This window comes from Trematomus bernacchii, unplaced genomic scaffold (genome assembly GCF_902827165.1).
Source record: "Trematomus bernacchii unplaced genomic scaffold, fTreBer1.1, whole genome shotgun sequence".
Classification (NCBI taxonomy): Eukaryota; Metazoa; Chordata; class Actinopteri; order Perciformes; family Nototheniidae; genus Trematomus; species Trematomus bernacchii.
In genome coordinates this window covers 3,420,679-3,447,293 of record NW_022987782.1, presented here as the reverse complement: position 1 = coordinate 3,447,293, position 26,615 = coordinate 3,420,679, and the positions used below count along the sequence as shown (strand labels likewise).

Below are 26,615 nucleotides of genomic sequence, written 5' to 3'. Positions count from 1 at the left end.
CTCCGTTAATCGGCCAGAGTACTGTTTTAGTTGGCCTTCGATAGATTGTATTAAGTGTATTACCGCATTACATTTTGATGCAAAGTCTTCCTTCAGGTCTTTCTTTAAATTGTTAATTGCACTCAGAATTTCACCTGAGGATTTATCCTGCGACAGGTCTTCTCCCTCCTCGTGTTCCATGTCGGGAGTAAGGCCAGTTTGAGACAGCGGTGGCCAATCTTTTTCGGATAAAGTTTCCAAAACGTTGTCCTTTTTAGTTGTTTTCTTGCGTGGAGGCATTAGTAACACCGTTATGATGTGTAAATTGCGTTTTCCTTTTACCTCCCGCGTTCCAAAGAGTTAATTTACAATATTAGGGCAGAGCGACGACTAAACTATGTCTGATCAACACCGCGCCATAACCGGAAGTCCTCTTGAATGTAACATTTACACTTTTGTGATGAGTTTTGAGAAAAACACAGATCTACAGTATACAAGACCCATCACTATGGCAACAGGTATGTTTATGCCATCCCTGCCTGAGGCTAAATTGGAGAAGCAGAGCATATGGGTATCAATGCATCGCAGACCATGAGGTAGGGCCGATCTGTTTTAGTTTGAACAGACTCCACTTTACAAAGTCCATGTAGACACAACACAAGGACAAGAGAAATCTTTGTTAATCAACGATTATTTTCACCTTTCTCTTATCCATCAACTGTATACTTCAACATTTTGACAGAGGATTTATACTATACTTGAATTGAGCCTTAAAAGGAGTGCTCCTTTCTAAAGGGAGGTCAAAGGTTGGGTGAGCTAACTAACAGCAGGACAAAAGCTGCTGTACAAGTACACACTTAAGAGCATCCCATGTAGACATACAAAAAGAAGCTCAAAGTCTGTTCTGGTTGATGTGTGTTTCCAGGCCTCCCACATCTGCACTCTTTGCATTTCTGCACCATCATTGCAGCTGGGCAGGGACTGTAGCGACACTTTCTACTTATATATTTATAGTTGCAACATCACAACCTTTTGAGATCCAGAAAGCTCATTAAATCTCAGTTTCTGAATACGGGCTCTGTGTATCTCCCCTGAGCGTTTCAATTCTTCCAGAGAAATTACAGCAAATAGAAAAATAGATGGCATTCTTACTTTTAACTATATGGGATATTTAAAGGGGTTACGTACAAGGTAAAGCAGGAAGTGCCAGTTCATCACGTAGTACTGTACCAGATGGGCTGTAATGTGTATGGTAGTGTGGGGGGCAAAGTTCACCAGGACATACGTTCCTGTTATTGCCAGGGTGCCACCTAGAGAAGAAGGAGAACAGAGAACGGCGAGATCAGTGTGCATGGTTTTGTTTAATGTGATTGCAGAACTACCTGTACATAATTTTAATTGCCTGTTTTAAAGGGTACAACTCTAAAATCCTGGAAAAGAAACTGCAAATATGGCTGAACATAATTATGGGGAATACATGTATTTAAACTGTCACTGCAAATCTTACATTTCTGATTCCCATGCAAAATATTTCAACATGCACACTCATTGTGATTTTCTGTTTTTGCAAATGTTCCCTTTAATGAATTGACAATTATGCAATACATTAACATCCACACTAAACTAATTTATTTCGGTAATAAATACAGCCTGGTTTGACATCCTTCAAAAAAGCCCTCACTATTTCACTCTTGCTTTCAACTGCTAATACCCTAAAAGTGTGATTTATTAAGGCAACAAACAGTTGTTCAATGTAGCATGAGTGTCATTGTGACTAACATAAAGGCCATGATCATTTAGCAGCAGTCTCTACAATTTGACAAATGACAAACAGTTTTCCATAAAATAAGATAATAGGATTGATCGTTTTATTTCACTGGCAGAAACAAACAGCAATTAGACGTTTAAACTGCAGGATCAAATGTTTGATTTGATCTCAGTCTGAAAGGAAGTAAAATGAGGTCAGTAGTGTTGTAAACTGAAATATGTTTTCTTCTGTCACAAGACTATCTTGCGACTGAGATAATGTCCCTGTGATATGCCTGATCTGTTAGATGAAGACTTGTGAAGTTGAGAGGAAGTGTTTGCTTACCAACAATGTCAGAGGCACGCACTGTCTCCTTCAGGAAAACCACGGATAACACAGCGCTCGCTGGGAAGTGAAAATATATTACTGTCAGTTTAACTGTGAAAAAGATGATTATTATCAAACAATGTTTCAAGTCAATTTAGTTCTATATACTTTATTGGCATGCAATACATGTTTTGCCTAAACAAAATTACAATAGTGAAAGAAAATAAATGTTAAAGTAAAAACATGTTAAGTTAGTTTCAATATTAGCTTTTTAGAACAAATAGATAATAGAATAAATACATATAATATTTATTTCATTATAAATCTGAAAATAATTTGAATTGTGAATAAAAACAAACTGGCTGCACACATGTATGCATTTATTGAATGTTAGTAAATAGCATTTACTGTCCAGCATGCAGGTTGAAATTATATCTGTAATTTCTTATATTGTATGTATACAACAAAGCATGTGCAGTTACACATACAGGCAAGCACAGATTTACACACAGTTATATATGGGATGCTCCGATCGTTATCGGCCTGCTCTCTATAAAGGCCGATCAGGAGAGCTGATCACATGACGTAAGATACATGACACTTTTCTCTGTGCGCGGCAAAACAAGCTCGCCAAAATGGCTTCACCGGTCTGGCAGCAAAAACTGTAACAAAAAACACAACGATGCTGAAAGAGTGTGTTTCAGAGAAACATGTGCAACTATGTGCTTGACATAAATATCAAACTGGAAGTTTTATAAAGACTCCTGTGGATATGTTTACAAAAAGGAGAGATTTTAATATATTTTATGTTGGGACTCTTTCTTCACCTCTGGGACCAGCTGGATCCAACAAGTAACCATAGCAACCCGGTACAAAGTGAGATTCACATGGCTTGATAACATGAGAAATGCAGTAACCTCAGGGGTACACGGTTCTGTCGCTGCCTGTGTGTGTGTGTGTGTGTGTGTGTGTGTGTGTGTGTGTGTGTGTGTGTGTGTGTGTGTGTTTGTGTGTGTGTGTGTGTGTGTGTGTTTTTTTTTTATCTAACATGAATGGATGAAAGCTGCAAAAGTTGAAATGTTGTGCTTATTCAAAATATCAAAACAAGTTTTTAATACATGTATGTTCTACAAGCTTGCAGAAATCCATCATCCATTTCAACTTTGTGAAATTCCTGAATATAAATGGTGTAATATGGTTTTTAAAATAATTTTCCAATTGAAATGTCTCAATTAAAGCCAACAAGCTATCTATAATTAGATTAATTAGCTAGCTGTTATGATTGGCTAATGATCCGGCTTAATTTAGGACAGCTCTCGTTCAAACTGATTATTGATTATTATTCTGAAGTAAATACACTTTCTAAATCACACATAACACTTCAGAGGAATGAAAGAATATATCACATATCTTCTGTGTCTAGTGCTCAAAATAACTAGGAATGGAAAAAATAAGCATGCACCTACTCTGAACTAAATTCAATTATCTATACTTGACCTGGATATTAGGCAGAGTTAATATTTAGTTGCCTAAGTAATCAATATTACAACCAGGACACTTAAAGTGATATATATATATATATATATATATATATATATATATATATATATATATATATATATGTAAAAACATCATTGGTAGATATTTAGTGGATATAAAATAGCTTAAAAGCGGGACCTCTTCTATTAGATTCTTCCTAATTCAGGGTCGGCGTCATGGGGGTCATTCGCGGGCCATCCCCCCCAAAACGAGTCACTGTGCCCCCCCAACGCAGGGCAGGCAAGCCCTGCCACTTTGCCGGTTTAAAAAAAAAAAATCATATTATAAGTGAAAACGTTTCCACTAAATGTTTTTTGTGTGAAATAAATCAGAAATAAAGAATACAAATAGAAAACACAGCCTGAGGTGTGCTCACTGCTGCTCGTTGATTGGTGTGTTGCTTGACCAATGACCCCCGACCTTTGTTTTGTTGTCATTACGTGGCTGACTGTTTAGATGTAAGCCCAGTGGCAATCTGTTCATCTGTTATACTGATTATACAGTAAAGCCATCGAAAATAATATGATACGGTACAGTACAAGTACTTCTGGGTCTCTGTGTTTCATTCAAGCTCGGCTCTGTGTATGTGTGGCACGAGCACATTTTGTTGTTGTTAGCCTCTGGTTAGCTAGCTATGCCAACGGATATAAAGAGCTGTTTCTGACTGAGAGGCTCAGATAAATACAGCTCAGTGAGGTAAGGTCAGGACTCTGTCAGTGTTTAGATAGTTAACTTAAGTTATCTCAGTAGGTCTCAAACGGTTTGGTTACCATTTATGTAAACAAGTATTTCCGAGGAACACCTTTATATGATCATTATAGTTATTAAAAAATAAGAGAATAAATGAAAAACAGGTATGAAATACTATATGACAGTAAAACAAGAATAGAGTTTAAAAGGGGAGTGATTTGTAAAACATGCATAAAGAAAAAGTAAATCTGTTTACAGTTCTGTTTCATATGGATGTTGAGAGATGTATCCATAGATCTCTTCATGTTGCTCTCAAAGTGCACCAGATTGATGCATTTAACTTCAATATTTAAAAAAAAAATCTTCCCGGGGGAGGTTAGGTTCACCCCCCACCTAAAACATGTTCATATGGATTAGATACTAAATACATTTGCACACTTTTTATATGGTGGCCTATGTCCATATGTTTCTGTTTTTGGTGGTCGTGCCACAACCGTAAATGTATGCACAAGTCATAGGTGCGCTATAAAATAGCACTACACCCCTGCAATGTGTGTGAAAACAAGAGACTTTACACCATGTTTTGAAATTGAAGTTGCGTTGGTGTTTGTGTGTTGGTTGTTGACGGCAGTGTGTGCCCCCCCGTGGTAAATGATTGCCCCCCCATTCGATTTGTTCTAGAGCCGACGCTGTCCTAATTGTTGAAAGATATCTTTTAAGGATCTACCCTCCCATATTATCAAGTGAATCGTAAATAAATCCATATTGGTATGGTACTTGTATGGAATGGAGTGCCAAAATATATATATATCTATATAGAAAAGATTATTACAAAATTGTATTGAGAAAAACTTTTCAGCAACACTAAGAATATTGTTGAGACGTCTATCTGTCAATCAGGTGTATATATAGTAATAGTTATAAGTAAAACTAATAGCTTGGAAGCGCAACAATGCCTCTTTTCGTTTTTTTTTGGAGTGAACATATAAACGTTTTTTGTTTTTTTCTAGGGACATTGCACATTAATGAACACTTAAAACAATAAATATTTCAGGTGTAAATATGCCAGATTTAGCTACTTTCCATCACATAAGAAAATGACATTTATAAACATAGCAAAAACAAATACATTATGCAAAAAGTGCAAAAGAGCAAGAGCAGCATACACAAGTATTTATCACATGGCAATACAATATGGCAGCAATAACATATAAAGTGCAAGAGAAGATACAAGAGATACATAAAGTGCAAGAGAAGATACCCCTGTATTAAAGTGCATTTAGCGGTGATTGCACGTCTGTTTGTTTCTCAACCATTCTTTGAGTTGACCTTTAAAACTATTGAGAGTATCCCGTATCTCAGTTGGGAGGCTATTCCAGAATGAGCCAGAACGTTCACTTAAATGTATGGAAATCTTCTAAACGTTAATGTTACTATAACTTTAAATCTGTTTCATAATGTACTTGAGTGAATTTTATGAAATGCCACATATAGAGGAAAACCTTTCAGACTTTCAGCACATAATGTACGCTCTGGACTGCTTAGGAAAGATCAGAAGAAGAGCAGACTTCACATGGCATCACTTCCTGTACCTGTCGTCGTGCCTTGGTGGAAAATGCATGAGGGGGGAAAGGTTGCACCTACCTATGACAGACACACAGCCTAGCGGGGCTATGAGTGATGCTGGGGCAAAGCCGTAGGCAGCAAAGTTCCCCAGTTCCCCGAAACCCATGAGAGCCACGCCGCACCACCACGTCCCAGAGGTGTAGTAGGGCTTCGATCCACGCTGGGACTGACGCACATGGGCATATTTCTGTCAGAGAGAGAGGGAGCAGGAGCCAGCAGCATCATATCCTAGGGACCTCATGTGATTATAAAAATGTAGTTGTAAAGATTGTCAATTAAATCAACAAATCGATAATGTCGAGTTATCACATTTTTATTTAGTCAGGACAGTCCTGATATATAATATTAATGTAGAATTTTTACCTAAAAATTACAGTAATGGCAGATTTTCCATATTATGATCACAAACAACTTCCTGAAATACTACAAATTACTTGAGGTCCACGTTTTGTTCTGTTTAGGGCCAGTCAAATATATAAGACCTGATGATAAACAGGATGAAATTTAAAAGAAAAAGGACATTTTGCTATTATCTGAATCACGCTAGGAAAACAAAAACGATGATCATTTATCAGTTAATGTATTTATAGCTCAGCCTTTAAAGCTTCTCAGTCTGGCAGAGGCAATCATCTATGTATGTTTGTATTAAAATAATCAAATTAACTTTCTAAATGACTTGACATGTAAATCTCAAAATGGCAAAAGAACAGCGATAAAAACGTTCACAGAGAAGATGACAACAATTGTCACTTGCACGAAGCAATGTTACCTTCACGGAGTGCGTCGATGCGCAAGCTGTCATCCAAAGAACAGGAGGGTTTAGGTAGCGCCTCACAGCAATCTTTAAAGGTCGTTTTCTCAAAATGAGTTTTTTCTCATGAATATTTATTGGGAAGCGGATTAAAAACAATGGCGTTCAAGTCACTTGAAATATTGCCTTCAAAAGATCAGAGAGCATCATAAGCATTATAGTAAAGTAGGTCTGTACTTTATTATAATACCTATTATGCTCCCTGATCCTTATGAAAGCACAAAAACATTGCAGTTTGGTTCTTTAAGTGGACAATTGTATTGCTTTTCACAATATGAATATTAAGTAGATTTTAAATATTCACTTTAATTCATTACAATTCTTAAGCTGCAAAATGGCTGCTGTAGCATGTCAGCAGAACACACAGTCACTTTCTTATAATGAACACAGAGAATCAACTTGAAATAAAGCATACCGTCAGGAAAAAGGCAGTCTATAAGTAACTCTTCAAAGACTCTAAGTGCAGCTGGGTTCTGGTGCTTCTTACCTGTATGTTGAGTGAAATGCTGATGAGGATGTTCCCACATATGGAGATAATGATTCCCAGGAGATAGGTCTGTGGGAACAAACAGTAATCAGGCAAGATTAGGTAACATTCTACTTGTCACACAACAACTCCAAACACCCCATAATACTCCCTGCAAGGCTTCCCTCCAGCTGTCACATCTGCCATTTCCAAGACAACCACAGAGACTATTGTTTTGTGAGAGTACTTTTCCCAGGAATAGTTCCGATAGTTCCTGAGATTTTGCGTTAACACCAAAAATATCTGGAACTAGAACTTTTTTTTGCGAACCTTTTCACCCCGTTTTAGTCCCTGCTATTGCAAACCACGCCCCGTAAAACTCTGAAAGGTTTTCGTGAAGCCGCCATTTTATTTGCTCGCATTAGCATTATTAGCATTAGCATTAGCCCAGCGCACCAACAGAGATATACTAACTTATGGCAACACAAAAGAAAACATGGGAGTGGTGGAGTGATGAGGAGGTGTCGGCGCTTCTGGCGATTTACTCGGAAGGCTTCAGTAGAAGCTGCTGGGAGTCTTCAACTCCGGGGGACTTCCGGCCGGGGGACTTCGGGTGGCAGTATACGCCGTGAAGTTGTTTGCGGTCTGCCAGTAAACCCAAAGCAGAAGAAGAAGAATAAGTGACGTCAGCTGCTCCCTCAGGGACTTATTCCGGTGTGAACACGATTTACTAGATAGTTCCAGGAAAAAAAAATGTTCCGGGGAAAAGTTCCGGGAACTATTCCTTGGAAAAGTACTTGGTATGAAAGCGCCTATTGCTGCTCTGTTAGAAGGCACAGTGTGTGTGTGTGTGTGTGTGTGTGTGTGTGTGTGTGTGTGTGTGTGTGTGTGTGTGTGTGTGTGTGTGTGTGTGTGTGTTTCTAATTCAGATGCTTAAAAGGTTCTTGATATACAAATGTTTATTCTCACAGTCACATGCAGTAAAGAGCAGCAAACAAACACACACTCCCACCCTTATCTCTCCCACAATATACAACACCTCACAGAGGTCTTGATGCAGGTTAGTACACACCTTTAGACTCACAGACACCCTTGTGATATCACAAGGTTTACAGATGGTACTCCGGTAATGTAGCGAGAATTGTTGGAAGAAGTTGATAGTGTCACAGCAGTCGAAAGCAGTGTTAATTTTGGCAGCTGTTTTTGATTTAGTCTTAGTCTTAGTCTTTAGACGGAAATTTTAGTCAACTTTTAGTCAAAATGTTTTCTCTCTTTAAACCAATTCAGTTAGGCAAATACAGGTTTCTGAAATCGGAATCAATGTGACAGCATCAAGTGTTGAAATTCGTAAAGCAACATTTCACTCTCTTTGATGGGTATCGTTAAGGTTTTCTACGGTACTACTAGTCTTATCGATACTGCTTATCGATCCGGTACTTTAACGGTATTCTTGTATTTACTTTTTGTTATTTTTTAAAGGGAAAAACTAACAAATTGTTAACCGAATTAATTGCTTTATCTAAATGTGAAATAAATGAAATATATATAATTATGTTAAAATATTGTACTGTACTTGAGTAAAATGTTCAGGTACTTGTACTTTACTGGAGTATTTAAATGTTTTGCTACTGTGTACTTCTACTCCTCTACAGTTCAGAGGTACATGGTGTACTTTTACTCCACTACATGTATTTAATACCTTTAGTTACTTTACAGATTTGGATGAATGATGTGAAATATAATCAAGTGTTAAATCAGACTTTAGTTCCACCTGGAGTAAATTCACAAGCTACCCTGCAGTATACAAAGTACTTCAAACTAGCTGCACCTTTACCAGCTTTGAGAACACTTTAATGATCAATCATTATAAAACATATCATATATATTATTCTGAAATGGACCAATCTGCACAATGACTACTGTCGCTACTTTAACTATATTTTGATGATCATACTTTTACTTGAGGAACTCTTCCTACACTATGGTATTTGTTTACTTAACTACAAGATCTGAGTAGCCTACTTCTCCCACCTCTGCACACCTGATGTGATAACGTTACTCGTAATTGGGGCAACAGAGCTACGAGTTAAGGAAGTCGAAAATTGTGCATTTCTCCGACTGAATATGGCGCCTTTTGGCCGGCTGTTTGGACAGACTACTCTACTCGTGTCAACGCGCTAACACGAAAACACTAATGGCAAACAAGCTTTGTCCACATCGAGCCTTGTAGAGTGTCTCTATACTTCTGAACGCTCCGTCCCCGGCAGATCTCTGTGTGCCGCTGCAGCGTGTCTGTTAGGCCCCGCCCCCCGCACACAGAGAGAGAGTGAGGCCCCGCCCCCCGCACACAGATCGCTCTTCTGGAGTGAAGAGAGCGGAAATAATGATATTGCAAGTTAGAAACGTAAGATGCATTTTGACAGACAAGACGGACAATTGGGGGGAAATACCCTGCATTTTGAATGTCCGACAGTCCACAATTAACACCTTAGTCCCGTCTCATCTCGTCAACGAAAACTAAATATACATTTCGTCAAAGTTTTCGTTATCAAGAATCTATTTTTAGCTCGTCATCGTCTCGTCTTAGTCATGTAAAAAAGGTCGTTGACGAACATTTTTCGTCATAGTTTTCGTCTACGAAATTAACACTGGTCGAAAGTCTACGGCCATGCTAGTAGTTCAAGGAGGCTTTACTTAGAAACTGATGATGATAAAATTCTTACAAGCTCACAATGAAAATGCTAAGATAATGATGAAACAAAGATTGGTTTAGCCATGAGACTTCCTTTGAGCATACAGTCTAGAAGTCAGTGTAGATAACAAAATCTGGGATTTATTCATCTTGTATGGTGCCTAACTTTAGTAGATTATAACAAACTAGGTATGAAATTCATCTGACCAAAGTCGGAGCCGCAAAAAAAGCTGATATTATTGCCAACAACAGATTAGGAAATGTTTGCTTTAGCCTTGCCGTTGGCCTGAAAAATACTTTTGTTGATCACTTACATCCTCACTAAGTGTTAATTAAAGCTGCAAGCAGTGATGATCGGGCCCTTGCACATCCAAAGTTTTGACCATGAGCTAATGCAGTTTGATTGTTCATGGCGAAGTATCATCATTTTCCATCTCTTTCTCACGCCGCCACAGCCAAAGCCACGCAACACAGACACACAACTTTTTCTATGGAGCTTCCCTAACCTCTGAAAGCTTATCATACCAAATTCGGAGAGTTATGAATAATATGAAAGGAGAAGGACATTAAATACCAAAACATCTTACTTCCTGCTGCCAGTAGGTGGCGCTTGGTCGATGAGTGAATATTGACATGCAGCTGTCTTCAGGCCTGGACTCTGGTCCTCCATGAGAAATTTGGAGCTTATACGAATATGGTGGAGTTACAGCGACTTCTGTTTCAAGGGTGAAAGACGCTTTTTTGTTGCCACGCCACCGCAAGGGAGTTGGATGTAGCCTAAAGCTTTTGAAACTTTTGATCCTCAAGGTCTTATGATGACATTTGAGTTGATCTGATGAAAACTGTAGGAGGATTTTGTTCAAACAGGGGACCTGAAAAGTGCAAAATCCTGCCAAGAGAAAATCATCTTTTGGTAAATGTTAAGGCTAATTTGAATAGGTTCAATGGATCCCTGTGGCTAGAGAAGTAATGCCCCCCAAAACTCCCCCCTATCTTGAGATCCTTCTGTCTCAACTGTGGTGGAAAGAAAAACCAGATCCATTCGTTTTTAGTGTCTCAAGAATAGGCCGCTACTTTCTCCCATATATTGGAAAATGATTGCCAAGTGGAAATGTGATTTTAGGTGATAAAAATACAATTTTCTCCACCCACCTTTGACAAAGAAAGCATTGTGATTGATGAAAAACTTAAAGAAAGAAACGTAATCACTGAAGAAGTGTCAGCATACAGTATTTCCCTAGAGTGTATTACGAGAGAGAAGAAGGAGAGAGACAACAGAGACAGAGGATATGCAGTAATGGGAATTAAAACAAAGGAGACAGAGGAGCTGCAAAATGAGAGTGATGGAGATCCGAATAGTAAGAAAAAATGGGAAAGAGGACAGCACAGGTTCAGAAGTCAATTCTGCCAGATTATTGTGACTAATATCCATCTGATATTGTAAAAAAATTGATAAGAATACTGCGGTCAAAGGCCACCACAATGAATTGAGTGTAACACACATAAAAACACAACAGTTGATCAGTATCACACAATCCAGAGGTCATCTAGGGCTCTGTCAGGGCATATCATTAAATATCCTCTGTGAAAAGATGAAACATCTCTTTTCACCACAGAGAGGAGCTGTCATTATAGCAGACTCTTGTAGTAAATAAGTGAAGGCCAAAGCCCACCCTCTCAACAAGGAAAACAGCCATAACTCTCTGCCCTCTCTCAGACAAAATGATGATGGTAACTTTTCTTTTATGGGGACCAGTAGTGTCACAGGCTCTCATCCTCAGGTTGCTCTGTACAGGGGCAGAATATGAGTTTGTATCTCTGCGGGAGAGGTGGAGGTCTGAGACTGAACATCCTCCGTCCTAGCTACACAACTGTTACGTACTTCAGACTTGCACAAACTCAGGTATTTCATTACTTTAGACTTGAATCTTGTGCAAACATGCATGGCTTTATTTTTGAACAAATAATATTTTCTTTACCTGGACAAACATCAAGATATGTTGGACACAGACACATCTATTGCAACCGGATCTGTCGTCTGAATGTGAAGAAAGATAAAAGTCCCATCCTCACATCTAATCAAAATTGAAATATCTGTTTGCTTCAACCTTTGAGACACAGAAAGTGGTGGGCTGTCTGTACTGTAGGAGCTAACTACGGCTCTGTGATCATTCATGATCAGAGAGACAGCATCATGCATCAGGCCAGCTGTTCTCTGTTCACTAAACTAAGATCAATAACCTTGTCAAGCTTTACAGGACGGAGTGTAAGTGACCCACTGATTTGCTGTTACTGAGCCCGCCAGGAGGCTGCCGGCTTGAACTGACAGGGCCAGGTGTGTGTGTGTGAGAGAGAGAGAGAGAGAGAGAGAGAGAGAGAGAGAGAGAGAGAGAGAGAGAGAGAGAGAGAGAGAGAGAGAGAGAGAGAGAGAGAGATTCACAGAGTCTTCACACAGAAACTGCAATTTGAAGTGTGAGGAGGGAATCATCTTATTTAAAATTAAGCAAAAGTAAATTATGCATGCCAGCAAATATATTTATAAAATTAAATGTAATTATTTTTCATTTGTTTGTTTGTTGTCCAATGTTTGGGGAACAGAGCGAGAAAACGCATGTACCTGTGGTCCCAGTAGGGACCGAACCAGCCAAATGCTTTACGAAACAGTGAGATGAGTGTGAGAGTGTGTGAGAGAGGAGGATACACAGGGAGAGAGCTTCCTGTTACAAGAAGAGCAAACACAGCCGCGAGGCGGGGTCACTGGGAGGGCCTTTGGCTTGCGGCTTACACAAACATTACACACTTTACCTAAGGTAAGCAAGAGACTTCACACAACAAAGCTATCGTTTTTGCAATCTATTTTTTGTTTCACTTTTTAGATTTCACACTGATGTCTCAAGACTTTCCTGTAATTGAACGTCACTGAACGGTAGATGAATGTGAAGGATTACAAGATAAGGCCACCTCATTTATGCAATGGTTGAAAGTAACTACCTCAACTACTGTACTATATTTAAACTATGTTAAGGTTTTTTACATCATTCCCATTTTATCCGTCTTTATACTTCGACTCCACTACATTTATAGGAGTGTGTTGAGTACATATTTCAAATAGCATTATTGTAAATAAAACGTACTCAGAGAGAGTACAGTAGTTCAAATTAGCTTCAGAATTACCCGTTACCCAAGGCCTCCACATTTCTAAACTATTAAATTATTTCTAAATAATGAAGCTAATAAAACACCTAACAGTTTTGCAAATGTGAAATATTCCATTCACAGAATCAATGGGGTGGCTTTTAAATCAATGGAAGGGTATAGGTAACTAGAAAATACATTTCCTGCTGAAAATGCGTGCGAATGCTGTAAACTGTGTACATTTGTTGCTGAATTTAGCTGAAAATGCAGAAAAAGCTGAATATTTTATTAGTTGAATGGTCTCTGTAGCTGCTTTTAGCTACAGAAAGTGTGTTGCTGAACTTAGCGGAGAAATGTAGAAAAGTGAAATGATTTTAATCAAATTGTTACAGCTCAAATGCATTGCAATGACTTTGTTGAAAACTTGAAAGTGAAATGTTAAACTGGAAGAGTAGGAACATTTATGAAGGTAGATATGGTGCAAAATGTGAGAGCTTGTAAAACCTGATGTGAGCACTTGCAGAAAAAAAATCTGAGCTTGTGTGCATACATTTACACTTGTATAAAATATCCATGTATCTGTGAACCAAATTTGAAGTCACAGAAGAAAAAAAAGTTTTGTAGCTTGTAGAAAAAAAATGAACTTAGTGATGAAATGTTCACTTGCAGAAAAATATATATTTTTTAAATATATTTTCCATTACAACTGCAACTTGGTTATTACAACCTCTCAAATCAGTCATTACAACTTCACGAATCTGCTCGCCTTGACTTTTGCTACACTTCTTGCGATGAATGTGTCGCTAAAGTAATTTTCACCTGTAGATGTGGGGGAGGGAGGGGGGTTAGAGCGAAGGGGCGGAGCTATCAAAACGAGGAGGCGCAAGCTCGGGTCAGTCACACAGCCATGTCAGGTCGAACCGGATGACTGCGGGGCCCCGCATGTTGCCCCTTTCACACCAACGCGGTTCCAGGGCCGGTTCAGAGCTTGTGCCTGATAAGCACCGATTTTTCCTGTTCACGCCACAGCGGAGCCGGCTCTTTTCCCCGAAAACCGGTTCTTACCAAGCTCGAAAAAAGTGTCGGTCTAGTCTCGAGGCAAGAACCGCATACGTCACGCTTACGTCGGAGGGGGCCGAGATTAACCTGAACTAACAGTTTATGCACAGTAAGGCAAATAAAAGTTGAAACAAGCAGTAGCGCTGAGCAAAGTGACTAGAACGCTACCACACACTTGTAAAAAAAACACACTTTATAAAGTCAGGCAACACTAACCAGTAACCAGGCTTCGTGTGATTCTGTTTATTTGTACCTATACTTTGACCATCTGTTCGCTGTTATTGATCATTGTGGAGAGCAGGCAGACGTTTTGTTTTGTATTATAGCAGCTATCGGATGGAATCAATACATGCACAGGTTGTCATGTCCGACTATCACAAGTAGAATCATAATGAAAAATACGGCGGTAAAATGTACCTGTAGAAAACGGCTTATGCCACAAGTTAAAGCAACAAGTAGCCTAGTCAATATAGTCAGTGTAGCTTCGGTTGCTATGCTAACATCACCCATTTTATACCAGAGAAACTTTCATAACAGCGTTGTGATGCCAAACAGCGTCAATTCAGACTGACACACATTCACTTAAGGGGAATTGGGGATATTTATCAGCTGCTTGTGTGACAGTCAGACAGTGAATACTTTACAGCGGCCGCTGCTGTGAGTTAACGGGAGAATAAACTCCCGTGGAAGAGCAGCCAGCACTGCAGCGGTCGGTAAATGCCGCTGTAACACATTAATAAACAATGAACCACGGCACTCTGGAGAAAAGTATAAGGTTGGAGAAGTCGTTATTTAATTTAATCTGGCTTCGTATGATTAAAAGCAACACGATCATCGACCCGACGCAGTCCCCCATTGTTGTTGTTGTGAGCGAAGCACGGAGCTAGAACGGGAGCTGCGTTGGTGTGAAAGGGGCAACAGTAGTCACTTGTTTGTGACTGACCCGAGCTTGAGCCTCCTCGTTCTGATAGCTCCGCCCCTTCGCTCCAACCCCCCTCCCTCCCACACATCTACAGGTGAAAATTACTTTAGCGACACATAGGGATGGGTACCGAGCCCCGGTATTAAACGGGCCCCGGGGCTGAATTATTAAAGACCGTGGTACCGTTAAGCTCCGACGTTATCGGTCTTTTTATCGGTACTGGAGACATGTAAAAAATATGTCATGTGTATTATTGCTACACAAACATTATATTGCAGTTTCTAACATGCAAAAAGACTGCAAAATGCGTTTTGTATTTTCGATCTCTCCAATCCAGACGAGAGATCTCTCTCCCCCGCCTGCTTGCGAGGGGGCGGGGCAGTTTACACACACGCAGCTGCTACATGCAGCAACACACACACACGGAGGAGATGGCGGAGAGAACTAAGCGCTCCGAGGTGTGGTTAAACTTTACCCGTTTCGCTCGTTGCCTAACCCCTAGATTGAAAGACTACGGAGGGATAGGGTCTGCAAAATTAGTTTGTGTGTGTGTACATATATATATATATGCTATATATGCTCTGAACGTTCCACTTCCTGCCTGCCCGACCTTACGTTACGGCTGCGCCGCGTCAAAAATAGGATTCATCCTAATTTTAGAGGAGCCCTGCGCCGAGACGCTTCTGGGACGCTTCTGGGACGCTTCTGAGCCGTAACGCGCCGCGTGTGGTGGAATAGCACCCATTGACTAGAGTGGCCGCGATCGCCGTGAGCACCGTGGCGCAGCCGTAACTCGCCCGTAACGCGCCCGTAACGCGCCCGTAACGCGCCGCAGAAGGACCCGGTGGAATCTAGGGGTAAAGTACAATAAGAGTTTAGCATGTAAGGGCGGTAACACAAGCAATTTGTCTAAACATCTTGCAAAAGTGCACCACATTCAGACGGAGAAATGCACCGTTTTCGACTGTCTTTCTAGTAGCTCTGTAGCCCCATCCACGAGTAACGTTTCCACGTCAGGTATATTATGTATGCTAGCAGCAACACACGGAGCTAACTCAATGATACAAACATGGGTTAATGATTAGAGGTAACTCTGTAGCCCCATCCACAAGTAACTTTTCAGGTATTAACTCAATTATACAAACATGGGTTAATGATTAGAGGTAACTGAGTTATTTATTTTGTTAAAGTTTCAGCCATTCTGTTTACAGTTCTGTCATCAGATTATTTAATACGATTTGTTAAAACGTTGTTGTTTCTTTTGATGTGAAATATTATGTATTTCATTTAAATAAAAAGCGATGTTAGTTTTGTTCACAATTTGTTTATTTTCATTTTTCATTTAATCGTTTATTTGAATAGGGACAATGCACATTAATGAACACTTTAGACAAATAATGCTTCAAGTGTAAATATGCCGGATTTTGGCTTTGAGATCATTTCCATCCGTAGTCCCTGACATACAACATATAGTTAGTTTACCTCATTTTTCTCTCCAAAAGAACCGATAAAAGTACCGTTAAAAGACCGGACCGATAAGTTGTATCGATAAAAGTAGTAGTACCGTTAAAACCTTAACGATACCCATCCCTAGCGACACATTCATCGCAAGAAGTGTAGCAAAAGTCAAGGCGAGCAGATTCGTGAAATTGTAATGACTGATTTGAGAGGTTGTAATAACCAAGTTGCAGTTGTAATGGAAAATATATTTTAAAAATATATTTTTTTCTGCAAGTGAACATTTCATCACTAAATTCATTTTTTTTCGACAAGCTACAAAACTTTTTTTTCTTCTGTGACTTCAAATTTGGTTCACAGATACGTGGATATTTTATACAAGTGTAAATGTATGCACACAAGCTCAGATTTTTTTTCTGCAAGTGCTCACATCAGGTTTTACACGCTCTCGCATTTTGCACCATATCTACCTTCATAGTAAGCCCAGAGATCAAAGGTTACCATGGTGACATGTGTGTGTGTGTGTGTGTGTGTGTGTGTGTGTGTGTGTGTGTGTGTGTGTGTGTGTGTGTGTGTGTGTGTGTGTGTGTGTGTGGTAGAGATGTTCAGTGTGTGTGTGTGTGTGTGTGTGTGTGTGTGTGTGTGTGTGTGTGTGTGTGTGTGTGTGTGTGTGTGTGTGTGTGTGTCCCTGTCTGTCTGTCTGTCTGTCTGTGTGTGAACATATGTAGTATAAACATCTGAAGTTACCTACTGTAACTCAAGCTTCTATGAGTATAGGCGTAGACCTCTAAGGCTATCGCTATTGGGTAATCCCCTGCGCACCCGCGCAGCACTGAAACACTTGTAGTCCACGCCCACCTGCGAGGTGGGCCCCACCCTCGGACTCACTTCTGGTATAAATAGGAAGGAGGCCCGACAATCTGCTCCCACACAAACAGCTTTTCTTCAGCTATTCGTGGAGCCAGTGGGGCCCAGAACTTAGAGGGCAACGCCTATACTCATAGAAGCTGGAGTTACAGTAGGTAACTTCAGTTCTATTTCGTATAGGCTTCGCCCTCTAAGGCTATCGCCCACTGGGTCCGCCCGGTACCAGAAGCACAGACACACCTACTCAGATAATAACCCATGCCTATTGCGCCATGCGAGTGGCGCATCACAGTCCCTGGAATATAGCATAACATGAATATTCTCCATGAGGGGACGAAGACTGGGAACAATACAAACCTGCCACTGTGAAAAAGTATAGACGAAGGTCACACTTTGTCCAGCGATAAAAGAAGGGGAACAAGGGCAGCTCTCTGCGTGTAGACAGGCAGGAGAGCTCACAGCTGGATTCCTGACATCACTCATTCTGACAAAACACTTCGTACAAAGTGTGTCAGAGAGGGAAAAAAGTTAACATCCCTCTCATAAGAGGGAAAAAGGGCCGCTCTCTGCGTGCTGAGAGGCAGGCGAGAGGCGCACAGCTGGATCCCTGACGTCACCCACTCTGACAGGACACTCAGTACAGGGTGTGTCAGAGAGGAATGGGAGACATCCCTCAAATAAAATGGAATAAACGAACAGGGGGAAGACCAAGATGCAACAGTGCAAATGTCTTCCACTGACAAAACGGTGGGTTACGTATTGTAACCCTTGTTATATAAGCACAGGCGGAGCCCTCTACTGGACTCTATGGGTACTACCTTATCATGCAAGCATTCACCCACTGAGATTTCTATAGACGTAGCCGGCCCCGGGGCGTGCCTACCTGAATGTGCGCGCATCTCACCTCCGTATAAAAGGAGGCCTCGCCTCCTGACCATCATCCTACACCTCTCTTCAGCGAGCGGTATAGGACAGACAGTGCCCCTGAGTAGAGGGCTCCGCCTGTGCTTATATAAAAAGGGTTACAATACGTAACCCACCGTTATATCTCTCACAACCCGATGTATACACGCACTGTCGTCCAGCACACCGTTCTGGTCACTGTCCCTGACTGGCTTTAGCAGCCGCTGCGCCTCACTCACCTCTCCCTCTTTTTTTCTGAGCATCAGACAGACTCTTACCTTGATCATGTACCCCACATCTAACCTGGTAAGGACAAGTATCATCCAGTCATGTACTACACACACGCAACTCTAGTGACGGACCTTTTTTGCAAGCGTACTGTAAAGAACAAACTATAATAAATTAATCAGACCAAAAGTATGTATAGCGCACTTAAAAGGTGCTATGTTAAAGGTGGGGTAGGTAATTTTGGAGAAACCAGCTCGAGTGTGCTAGAATTTGAAAATACACAGCCGGAAAAAACTGCCACTTCCTTACAGAGCCCCTCCTCCAACACACACGAACCTGACCAATGAGGGCACGAGATAAGTTTGTGCACAGATGGAAGGCTGACAGGCAGGTAGGCCATCCAGTTATTTTAGCCGGGCCGGCTAAAATGATTGGTCGTGCTTTTTGCAGTACTACGGCTTCCACAGATTCATTGCTATCGGGATGTTAAGAGCATTGCATGGAATATAACAAAAAGTGTATCTCAAGCCGGTTTCTCAAACTTACCTACCCCACCTTTAATTCAAGTTATTATTATTATTATGAATAATGCTGAAGCACTAATCCTATAGGACACTGACTCAAAGACAGACAGATGGACAGTGTTGCCCTTTGTGTCCCCTAACAATGGGGGTCTGTCCCTCCCTGATGGGCTTATCTCCGGAGCCTGTCTGTTTCTGCTCAAAGGTGATGCTACAGAAGAGGTCTCAGCTTGGAGAAATAGATCGGTAGGGAAAGAAAAGGGCAGAAGGAGAAATTCTTATTTTCTTAGGTCAATTTGATGTTAGGTTAACTGAATAATAAAAGAGTTGCCTGACAGCAAATCTGAGCATAAAGAACACGCTTACAACATTTCCAACACCACCTTTGTAAATCCTTGCTGACCTCAATGCTGTCTGAACAAAGGCTGAGAGAGAACTCAATGTCAGATGATTTACTCACTACCAAGTTAGACTTGCAATATGTGATAAACATCCAATAGAGGTGATGAAGAGCACATTCAAAATGTAACGACCTCATGCGTATTACGTCTAAGGAGTTTGAGGCGCCGTTTACACGAGGAGAAAACGGCTTGTATCTGCATAGTTTCGCGTGCGTATAGCCCTATTATTTACACGAGGCCGATAGAAACTGACCCCACAAACGATAACGGGTCCCAAGGTGGATAGATTTGCAAACGAAACGCTCTGGGGGGTCAACCGAGTCCGTGTAATCACCTCTATACGAATATTTCCTGAAAAAATAACGATAGCCCCACCTCTCCTGCTCACTGCTGTAGCAACTATCAAAAATAGCTGTGTTAATTAAACGCACAAGGGGTTCTTGAATGAAATAATATTATAAAAGGCAAACCAGAATTGTTAACGCCCAATATACTCCTTAAACAAAATAAACAGAGTCAGATTTCATGCATTGATCCATTATATTGACAAAGGAGCGATCTCACCCGGTGTTTGTAGAGAATATCTCTCTTTCTGAGCGCGTCCTCTCCACGGAGACGTGCTTCTTGGTCGGTTGATGCAATATCCACAGATTCGGTTTCTTTCAGTTAACTTCCCCGTTGCATTTATCCATATGCTGAGGAAATTACTATATCCCGCTGAATACCAGCAATCGCCACACACACTTCCTCCTGTCAGTAGCTACTGCTAGTGCTACTGCTACTGACCATGCTACAGATATTAGTGCAAAATCTACAGCTCCTCTACCACAACCATCAGCAACAAGTGGACATGGAGAATTACATGAACTACATGTTGCTAAATACACCGCGGGGACTAAACAGAAGGGTAGCCATGGCAACATTGCTGCGGGGCTGCTCGGGCTGCTCTTCTTCGCTGCTTTTGGTGTATTTTGGCGGAAGTTACAGCGCCACTTACAGTCCCGGCATATGTACTACAGCGTTTCCAGCGGTCTCGTTTGAACAGACACGTTAAATGAAACGAATGCATGTGAACGGAAGACTTTTTAGAATACGCATACTGTGCATAAACGCAAACGTTCCCGTGTGAAGGAGGCCTAAGGGCTGAGGGGTCTTTAAAATATAAACGTGATTTATTGCGCAGGGAGTAAGAATGTTATGGCCTAATGTCCATTACATTTTCATATATTCTGTGTACAAGACATTACTTAATATTGTCCTAATGTGTACTACTTGGTGCCTTTGAATATATACAAGTCAAAATGTATTGAGTAGCTTCACTATAGGGGGCGGAAGTGGCTCAGTCTGTAGGGACTTGGTAGGGACTTGGTCTTGGAACCGAAGGGTCGCCGGTTCACGTCCCGATCGGACCAAAAAAAAATGGAGTGAGCTGGTAGCTGGAGAGGTGCCAGTTCACCTCCAAGGCCACTGCCGAGGGGCCTTTGAGCAAGGCACCTAACCTCAAAACTGCTCCCTTGGCGCTGGGTACCTGGCAGCCTCTCTGCTCTGCCACCTCTCCTATCTGCATGTGGTTGTGTGTGTGCATGTATATCCTCTGTGTTTGTGCATGTATATCCTCCCCTGTGTGTGTAAACACAACAGAGTGGGGAAAGAAATTTCCCTGTAAGGGATTAATAAAGTGTTTCTTCTATAGGTGTATAACAATTATAGGTAATGTTATCCAGCAACCCTTTGCACCAAAACAACAGAGATTGTGGATGTCTTCCTTTTTATGTTTTCATGTCGTAGCACGCGATCCAACCAATTGGAAAATAAGTCAGGCATTGAGAAACTCCTCAACATGTTCAGCTCAGAGACGCAGACAGACAGACATTGTCCCCTGGACAGGAGATGTTCTCTGGGATGTGGGTAGCTGCGACCATTAGCCAGCTGCTCAGGACTCTTACAGTAGATCTATTCTCTCACAACCCACCATTACTCATTACACACGCCTCTCATTTCTCCTCCTCTCTCTCTCTCTCTCTCTCTCCCTGCCCCACACTGGTGATGTCACACAGAGGACAGAAAGAGAAAAACACTCTGACAGGGGAAGAGGAGCACGAGGAGAATGTGTGTGTCTGTATGAGGTCTGACACACATAGCAGGACATTACCAAACACACACACACCCCTCCCCCCACGAACACGGAAGACACTTTATATTACCAACTCAAACAGAGAGAGTCTACTTAAGTCAAAAGTTCCAAATAAAAGAAATGTATCAGATCGTGTACTTAAGTAAAAGTAGAGGTACCAGAGTGTAGGAATACTCTGTTACACTAAAGGTCCTGCAATCAAAATGTTACTCAAGTAAAAGTAGAACAGTATTATCATCAAAATATAGTTAAAGTACCAAAAGTAAAAGTATCTGGAGAAAATATTCTTAGTTACTTTACAACACTGCCTGTGACAGGTGTGTCAGGACTCATTACCAGAGCTTTGAGGCTGAGCTTATATTTAGAAAAGATGTTTTAAAACGTATTCTTGTCTCGTACATTAAAGTCACTCACTGTTCCTAAATCGTAATTGTATTCAAAATATTTCTTTGTTTTGTACAGAGCATAGCAATGATTTTTAATATATTATTCACTGAAAATATCCAGAAAATATCCAAAAAAGAGAATTCCATTCAATATAATGAAAGATATTGCAAACATTTCTGATTACAAAATATATTTGTATCTCCAAATCATTCAGCCCTAGTGCCCAGTGAACCGCGGTGAAGTTAGTTTTAGGTTGGATATTCGACGGACATTCGCGGACCAGCCAGCAGCGTCAGTTTCCCCTGCTGCTGGCTGTATTACGACGGGGAGATCTTCTGCGCGAAAGGAGGCTTTCACTTAGGGACCATCAACAAATGACTTTTCAATTACACAAGAAAAATGTTCCTTTTAATAAATCAACAGCTTCCCGATCGAGTGAATGTGAAGCAAATCCACTCTAGAGCATACATGTGTTGAACACCCTCTTGTTATTGCATTTTAATACTTTAAATACGTTTTATTAATATTTTGATGGAAACATTTGCATATTTCTTCAATAACTTCTAGATCATGTGACCTAATGACTCAAAATCAGTGCTGGATAAAATAACTAAACTTGCTGCATAGGACACACCTCTTTTTATTGAATTTTAATACTTTAAATATTTGTATATTAATATTTGTATGCGAAAATGAGCATATTGCTTCAATACCTTCCAGGTCATGTGACCTAATCACTCAAAATCAGTGCTGGGTCAAATAACTACACTTGCTGCCAGGATAACAACCTCCATCTCAACGTCAGCAAAACCAAAGAGCTGATTGTGGACTACATGAAGCAGCAGAGAGAGGGTCACGCCCCCATCGCCATCAATGGGACTACGGTGGAGAGAGTCAGCAGCTTCAGGTTCCTTGGGGTCCACATCACTGAGGACCTGACATGACTCTTCACACTACCACCATCACCAAAAAAGCTCGACAGCGGCTCTTCTTCCTCCGCAGGCTGAGGAGGTTCAACATGGACTCCAGGATACTCTGCAACTTCTACAGGTGCACCATAGAGAGAATCCTGACCTTCTACAGGTGCACCATAGAGAGCATCCTGACTGGCTGCTTCACGGCCTGGTACGGCAGCTGCACCGCTCTCAATCGTAAGGCCTTACAGAGGGGGGTGAAAACTGCACAGAACATCACCAGGACGGAGCTGCCATCCATGGAGGACCTTTACTCCCAGCGGCTCAGGAAGAAAGCCCTCAGGATTATCAAAGACCCCCATCACCCCAGCCACAAACTGTTCTGTCTGCTGCCGTCTGGCAGGCGTTACCGCAGCATCCTGACTAAAACCACCAGACTCAGGGACAGTTTCATACCACAGGCAATAAGACTGCTAAACAACTGAAGTGCTGAAACAACATCTGTTAAACACCTGAACTGTTGAAACAACATCCATAACATTCATCTGCTATTTAGTAATTATTTATCTATTTCTCTAATATATCATTCCAATAACTTGCATATAGACTCTTATTGTACTATTTCACTTTTTTAAACTATTTTTCTTTTTGTATTTACTATTTACTTGCACTATATTTGTCTGTTTATCTGTGTTATTGTGTTGCATTGTTGGAGAAGCCTGTGAGCTAAGATTTTCATCGTCATAACTACACTGTAGCTATGTTCGTATGACAAATAAAAACCTTGAACCTTGATTAATGAATTAAAGTACTTGTTGTTTTGCCCGCTGACCGGCTGGTCCTGTGGCTCGTCTTTTTTTTGTAACTAGCTGATGCTCAATCTAATCCTGTTCTTCAAAGTCACTGTCGGACTCAGAATTCTCAGAAATGTGATCCTCACATTCTGAAACACCTTCCTCTTCCTCATACATCAAAATCATTTGCAAGGCCCTCTGAGCAGAGAATCATTTGGCCATCTTGATCAGTTGTGATCACTCACGCACGCACGCACGCACGCACGCACGCACGCACGCACGCACGCACGCACTCACACACACACACACACACACACACACACACACACACACACACACACACACACACACACACACACACACACACACACACACACACACACACACACACACAATTTCCACACTTGTGTTAGCCCCGAACATCCTGTATGTAATATAAATGTGTAGGGGGGGTGTACAGTGGGTGGTCATTGAAAATGTGTTCTGATATATGTTCTTCACAGAAAATTAGCCAACGCCATTGAGTGTGAGTTTGAACAAATAATGTATCATATCATTTTTCTTTAGATAAATAATGAAACACTATACAAGGGTTAATATGAATACATTTTTGTATGGAAAATTCTGTTTATTTTTTCAATAGCTTCTCTGTCATGTGACTGACTGTCACACTCAATTTTGTTTTAACAGCTTCTCTGTCATGTGACATAGAAGCCCAGGGACGTGTGTTTGGCTGGACAAGTAAGGAAAGAACGAGGGCATATGGAGTGGAGACCATCACGTTTGCCAAAGCAAGCCCATTTAGTAGTGTTCCTCCATGGCTTTTCCCAGAAGCTAAAATAGATATGAGTATTGTAGAAAGGTAAAAATAGTGGCAAATAAATGAAGTGGGAATTAAAACAAGTATGTATCTGAACTAAAAGTACTACAATTACCTACAAATGTACACAGATGGTTCTAAGACCAAAGAAGAGTGTGTTGGAGTTGGTATATACATCCCAGACTTTAAAATATCTATCTCAAAAAGAGCGTCTGATCAATTATTAGTGTATACAGCAGAAATGCTTGCTGTAATAATAGGATTACAGTGGGTTGAAGAGGTCAGACCAGATAGGGTGGTGATATGCACTGATTCATTGTCCATATTACAAAGAATACAATCAACAACAACTGTCAGAGAAGACATTCTCATAGAACTGAATCATAGCCTGTTAAGACTTCACAGAGGCGGTATAGATCTGCAGTTCTGCTGGGTGCCTGCACATGAGGGGGTGAAAGGGAAGGAGTGTGCTGAGAAATGAGCAAAAAGTGCACTACAAAAGGAAATAACATTACCAGTTCAACTTGGTAAAGGAGAAGGAAAAGCAGTAATTAAGAAGAAAGGGATGGAGATCTGGCAGAAAAGGTGGGAGAAAGACCAGAAAGGCAAAGAATATCACAAAGTACAAAAGACAATTACAATTCATATTTATAAAGAAAGAAACAGAAGGGAGGAAATCATGATAGCTAGACTCAGACTAAATCACACGGCTTTGAATGGTACGCTGTATACTGTATCATGGGGAAAAGTGACAGTGACAAGTGTGGGAGCTGTGGAGTTAAAGAAGATGTGGAACATATCTTGTTACATTGTGACATCTTTAAAGCTGAAAGAGAAAAACTAAAGGATAATGTTTTAGAGGCAGAGAGGGAATGGAGTGTGGTTGGTATTTTGGGAACAGAAGGAGAGGGAGTAATGACCTGTCCACATGACAGGTCATTAGTTATTGAAGAAATAAGCAAATTTTTCCATCAAAATATTAATATAAAATATTTAAAGTATTAAAATGCAATAAAAAGAGGTGTGTCCTATGCAGCAAGTGTAGTTATTTGATCCAGCACTGATTTTGAGTCATTATGTCACACTACCTAGCAGTTATTGAAGAAATATGCAAATGTTTCCATCAAAAATATTAATAAAACGTATTTAACGTATTAAAATGCAACAAAAAGAGGTGTGTTCAATAAATGTTTGCTCTAGAATGAATTTGCTTCACATTCACACGATCGAGAAGCTGTCGATTTATTAAAAAGAACATTTTTCTTGTGTATTTGTAAAAGTCATTTGTTGATGGTCCCTAAGTGAAAGCCTCGTTTCGCGGAGAAGATCTCCCCGTTAAACTGACGCTGCTGGCGGGTCCGGGAAACTGACGCTGCTGGCGGGTCCGCGAATGTCTGTCGAATATCCAACCTAAAACTAAATTCACCGCGGTGCCCAACGAATCAAGAAGATGAAGCTATGTTAGCTACATCTTAAATAAGTGACTCACCCCATGATGGAGACATTCTCTTCACATTAACATTGGTTTTTATCTCAGCATACATACATACATATATATAATACATAATATGTTGACTTAACCTATTCTCCCAAAAAATACTCATGTAATGCATGATCCACTCTGGAGAAACCTGTCCTTCCTAAAGACTCACCCGGAGAGGGTTTTCCAAGATGTGCGCCCTGTGAGCCGCATCTGGAGAACTTCCATTTGCCATGTTTTCCTTGTCGTTTTATAAGGAAATACCACTTTTCTAGATCGCAGCTCCTACTCTGGTCACATATTCGTCTTTTGTTCTCCACTTCATGTCTTCATCCCGTCCCACGTCCCCGTCGCCTCAGTGGGAACAGAAGGAAACGCTCCTCACGTTCGTATCAGAAGGGCTGCTGACTTCATGTACGGTCGGAAAAATCGTTTTTTTAAGTTATAAAACATCAGGGAAGGTCCACATGTTTTAAAAACGTTGCTTTTTTGTTGGGGTGGATAACAACAATAAAAAAATAAAAAAAGTAGAGCATCAACTGCTACACATAACATTGAAGATCCATCTAATTGAAATTATTTTGCCACTTCTATACAACATTGCAAGAGGCACTTGAAGGCAGCATAAGCGAACAGGTGCAGTTCCTGTTGCGCATGGAAAGAGCGCTCTAGCGCAGAAAACCATATCCTGGCATCATAAACTAAACATAAATGA

At 40.7% G+C, this 26,615-nt stretch overlaps 1 protein-coding gene across 2 annotated transcripts in view; it reads right to left on the bottom strand.

The window, feature by feature from the left end:
• The window catches only part of LOC117497385 (NIPA-like protein 2), a 43,857-nt gene extending 17,511 nt beyond the window's left edge, over positions 1-26,346 (bottom strand). Inside the window, exons 1-5 of one of the 2 annotated variants that reach the window (XM_034149359.1) lie at positions 26,073-26,346; positions 7,207-7,275; positions 5,927-6,074; positions 2,072-2,131; positions 1,168-1,289 (exon numbers count right to left, since the gene is read on the bottom strand). In XM_034149359.1, coding sequence (XP_034005250.1) covers positions 1,168-1,289; positions 2,072-2,131; positions 5,927-6,074; positions 7,207-7,275; positions 26,073-26,135 — 462 coding nt within the window. In that variant the 5' untranslated portion in view covers positions 26,136-26,346. Of the gene's footprint in view, positions 1-1,167; positions 1,290-2,071; positions 2,132-5,926; positions 6,096-7,206; positions 7,276-26,072 lie in introns of both variants that reach the window. The other variant, XM_034149358.1, reaches the window with a different exon arrangement.
• Between the last annotated feature and the right edge of the window lie 269 nt (positions 26,347-26,615).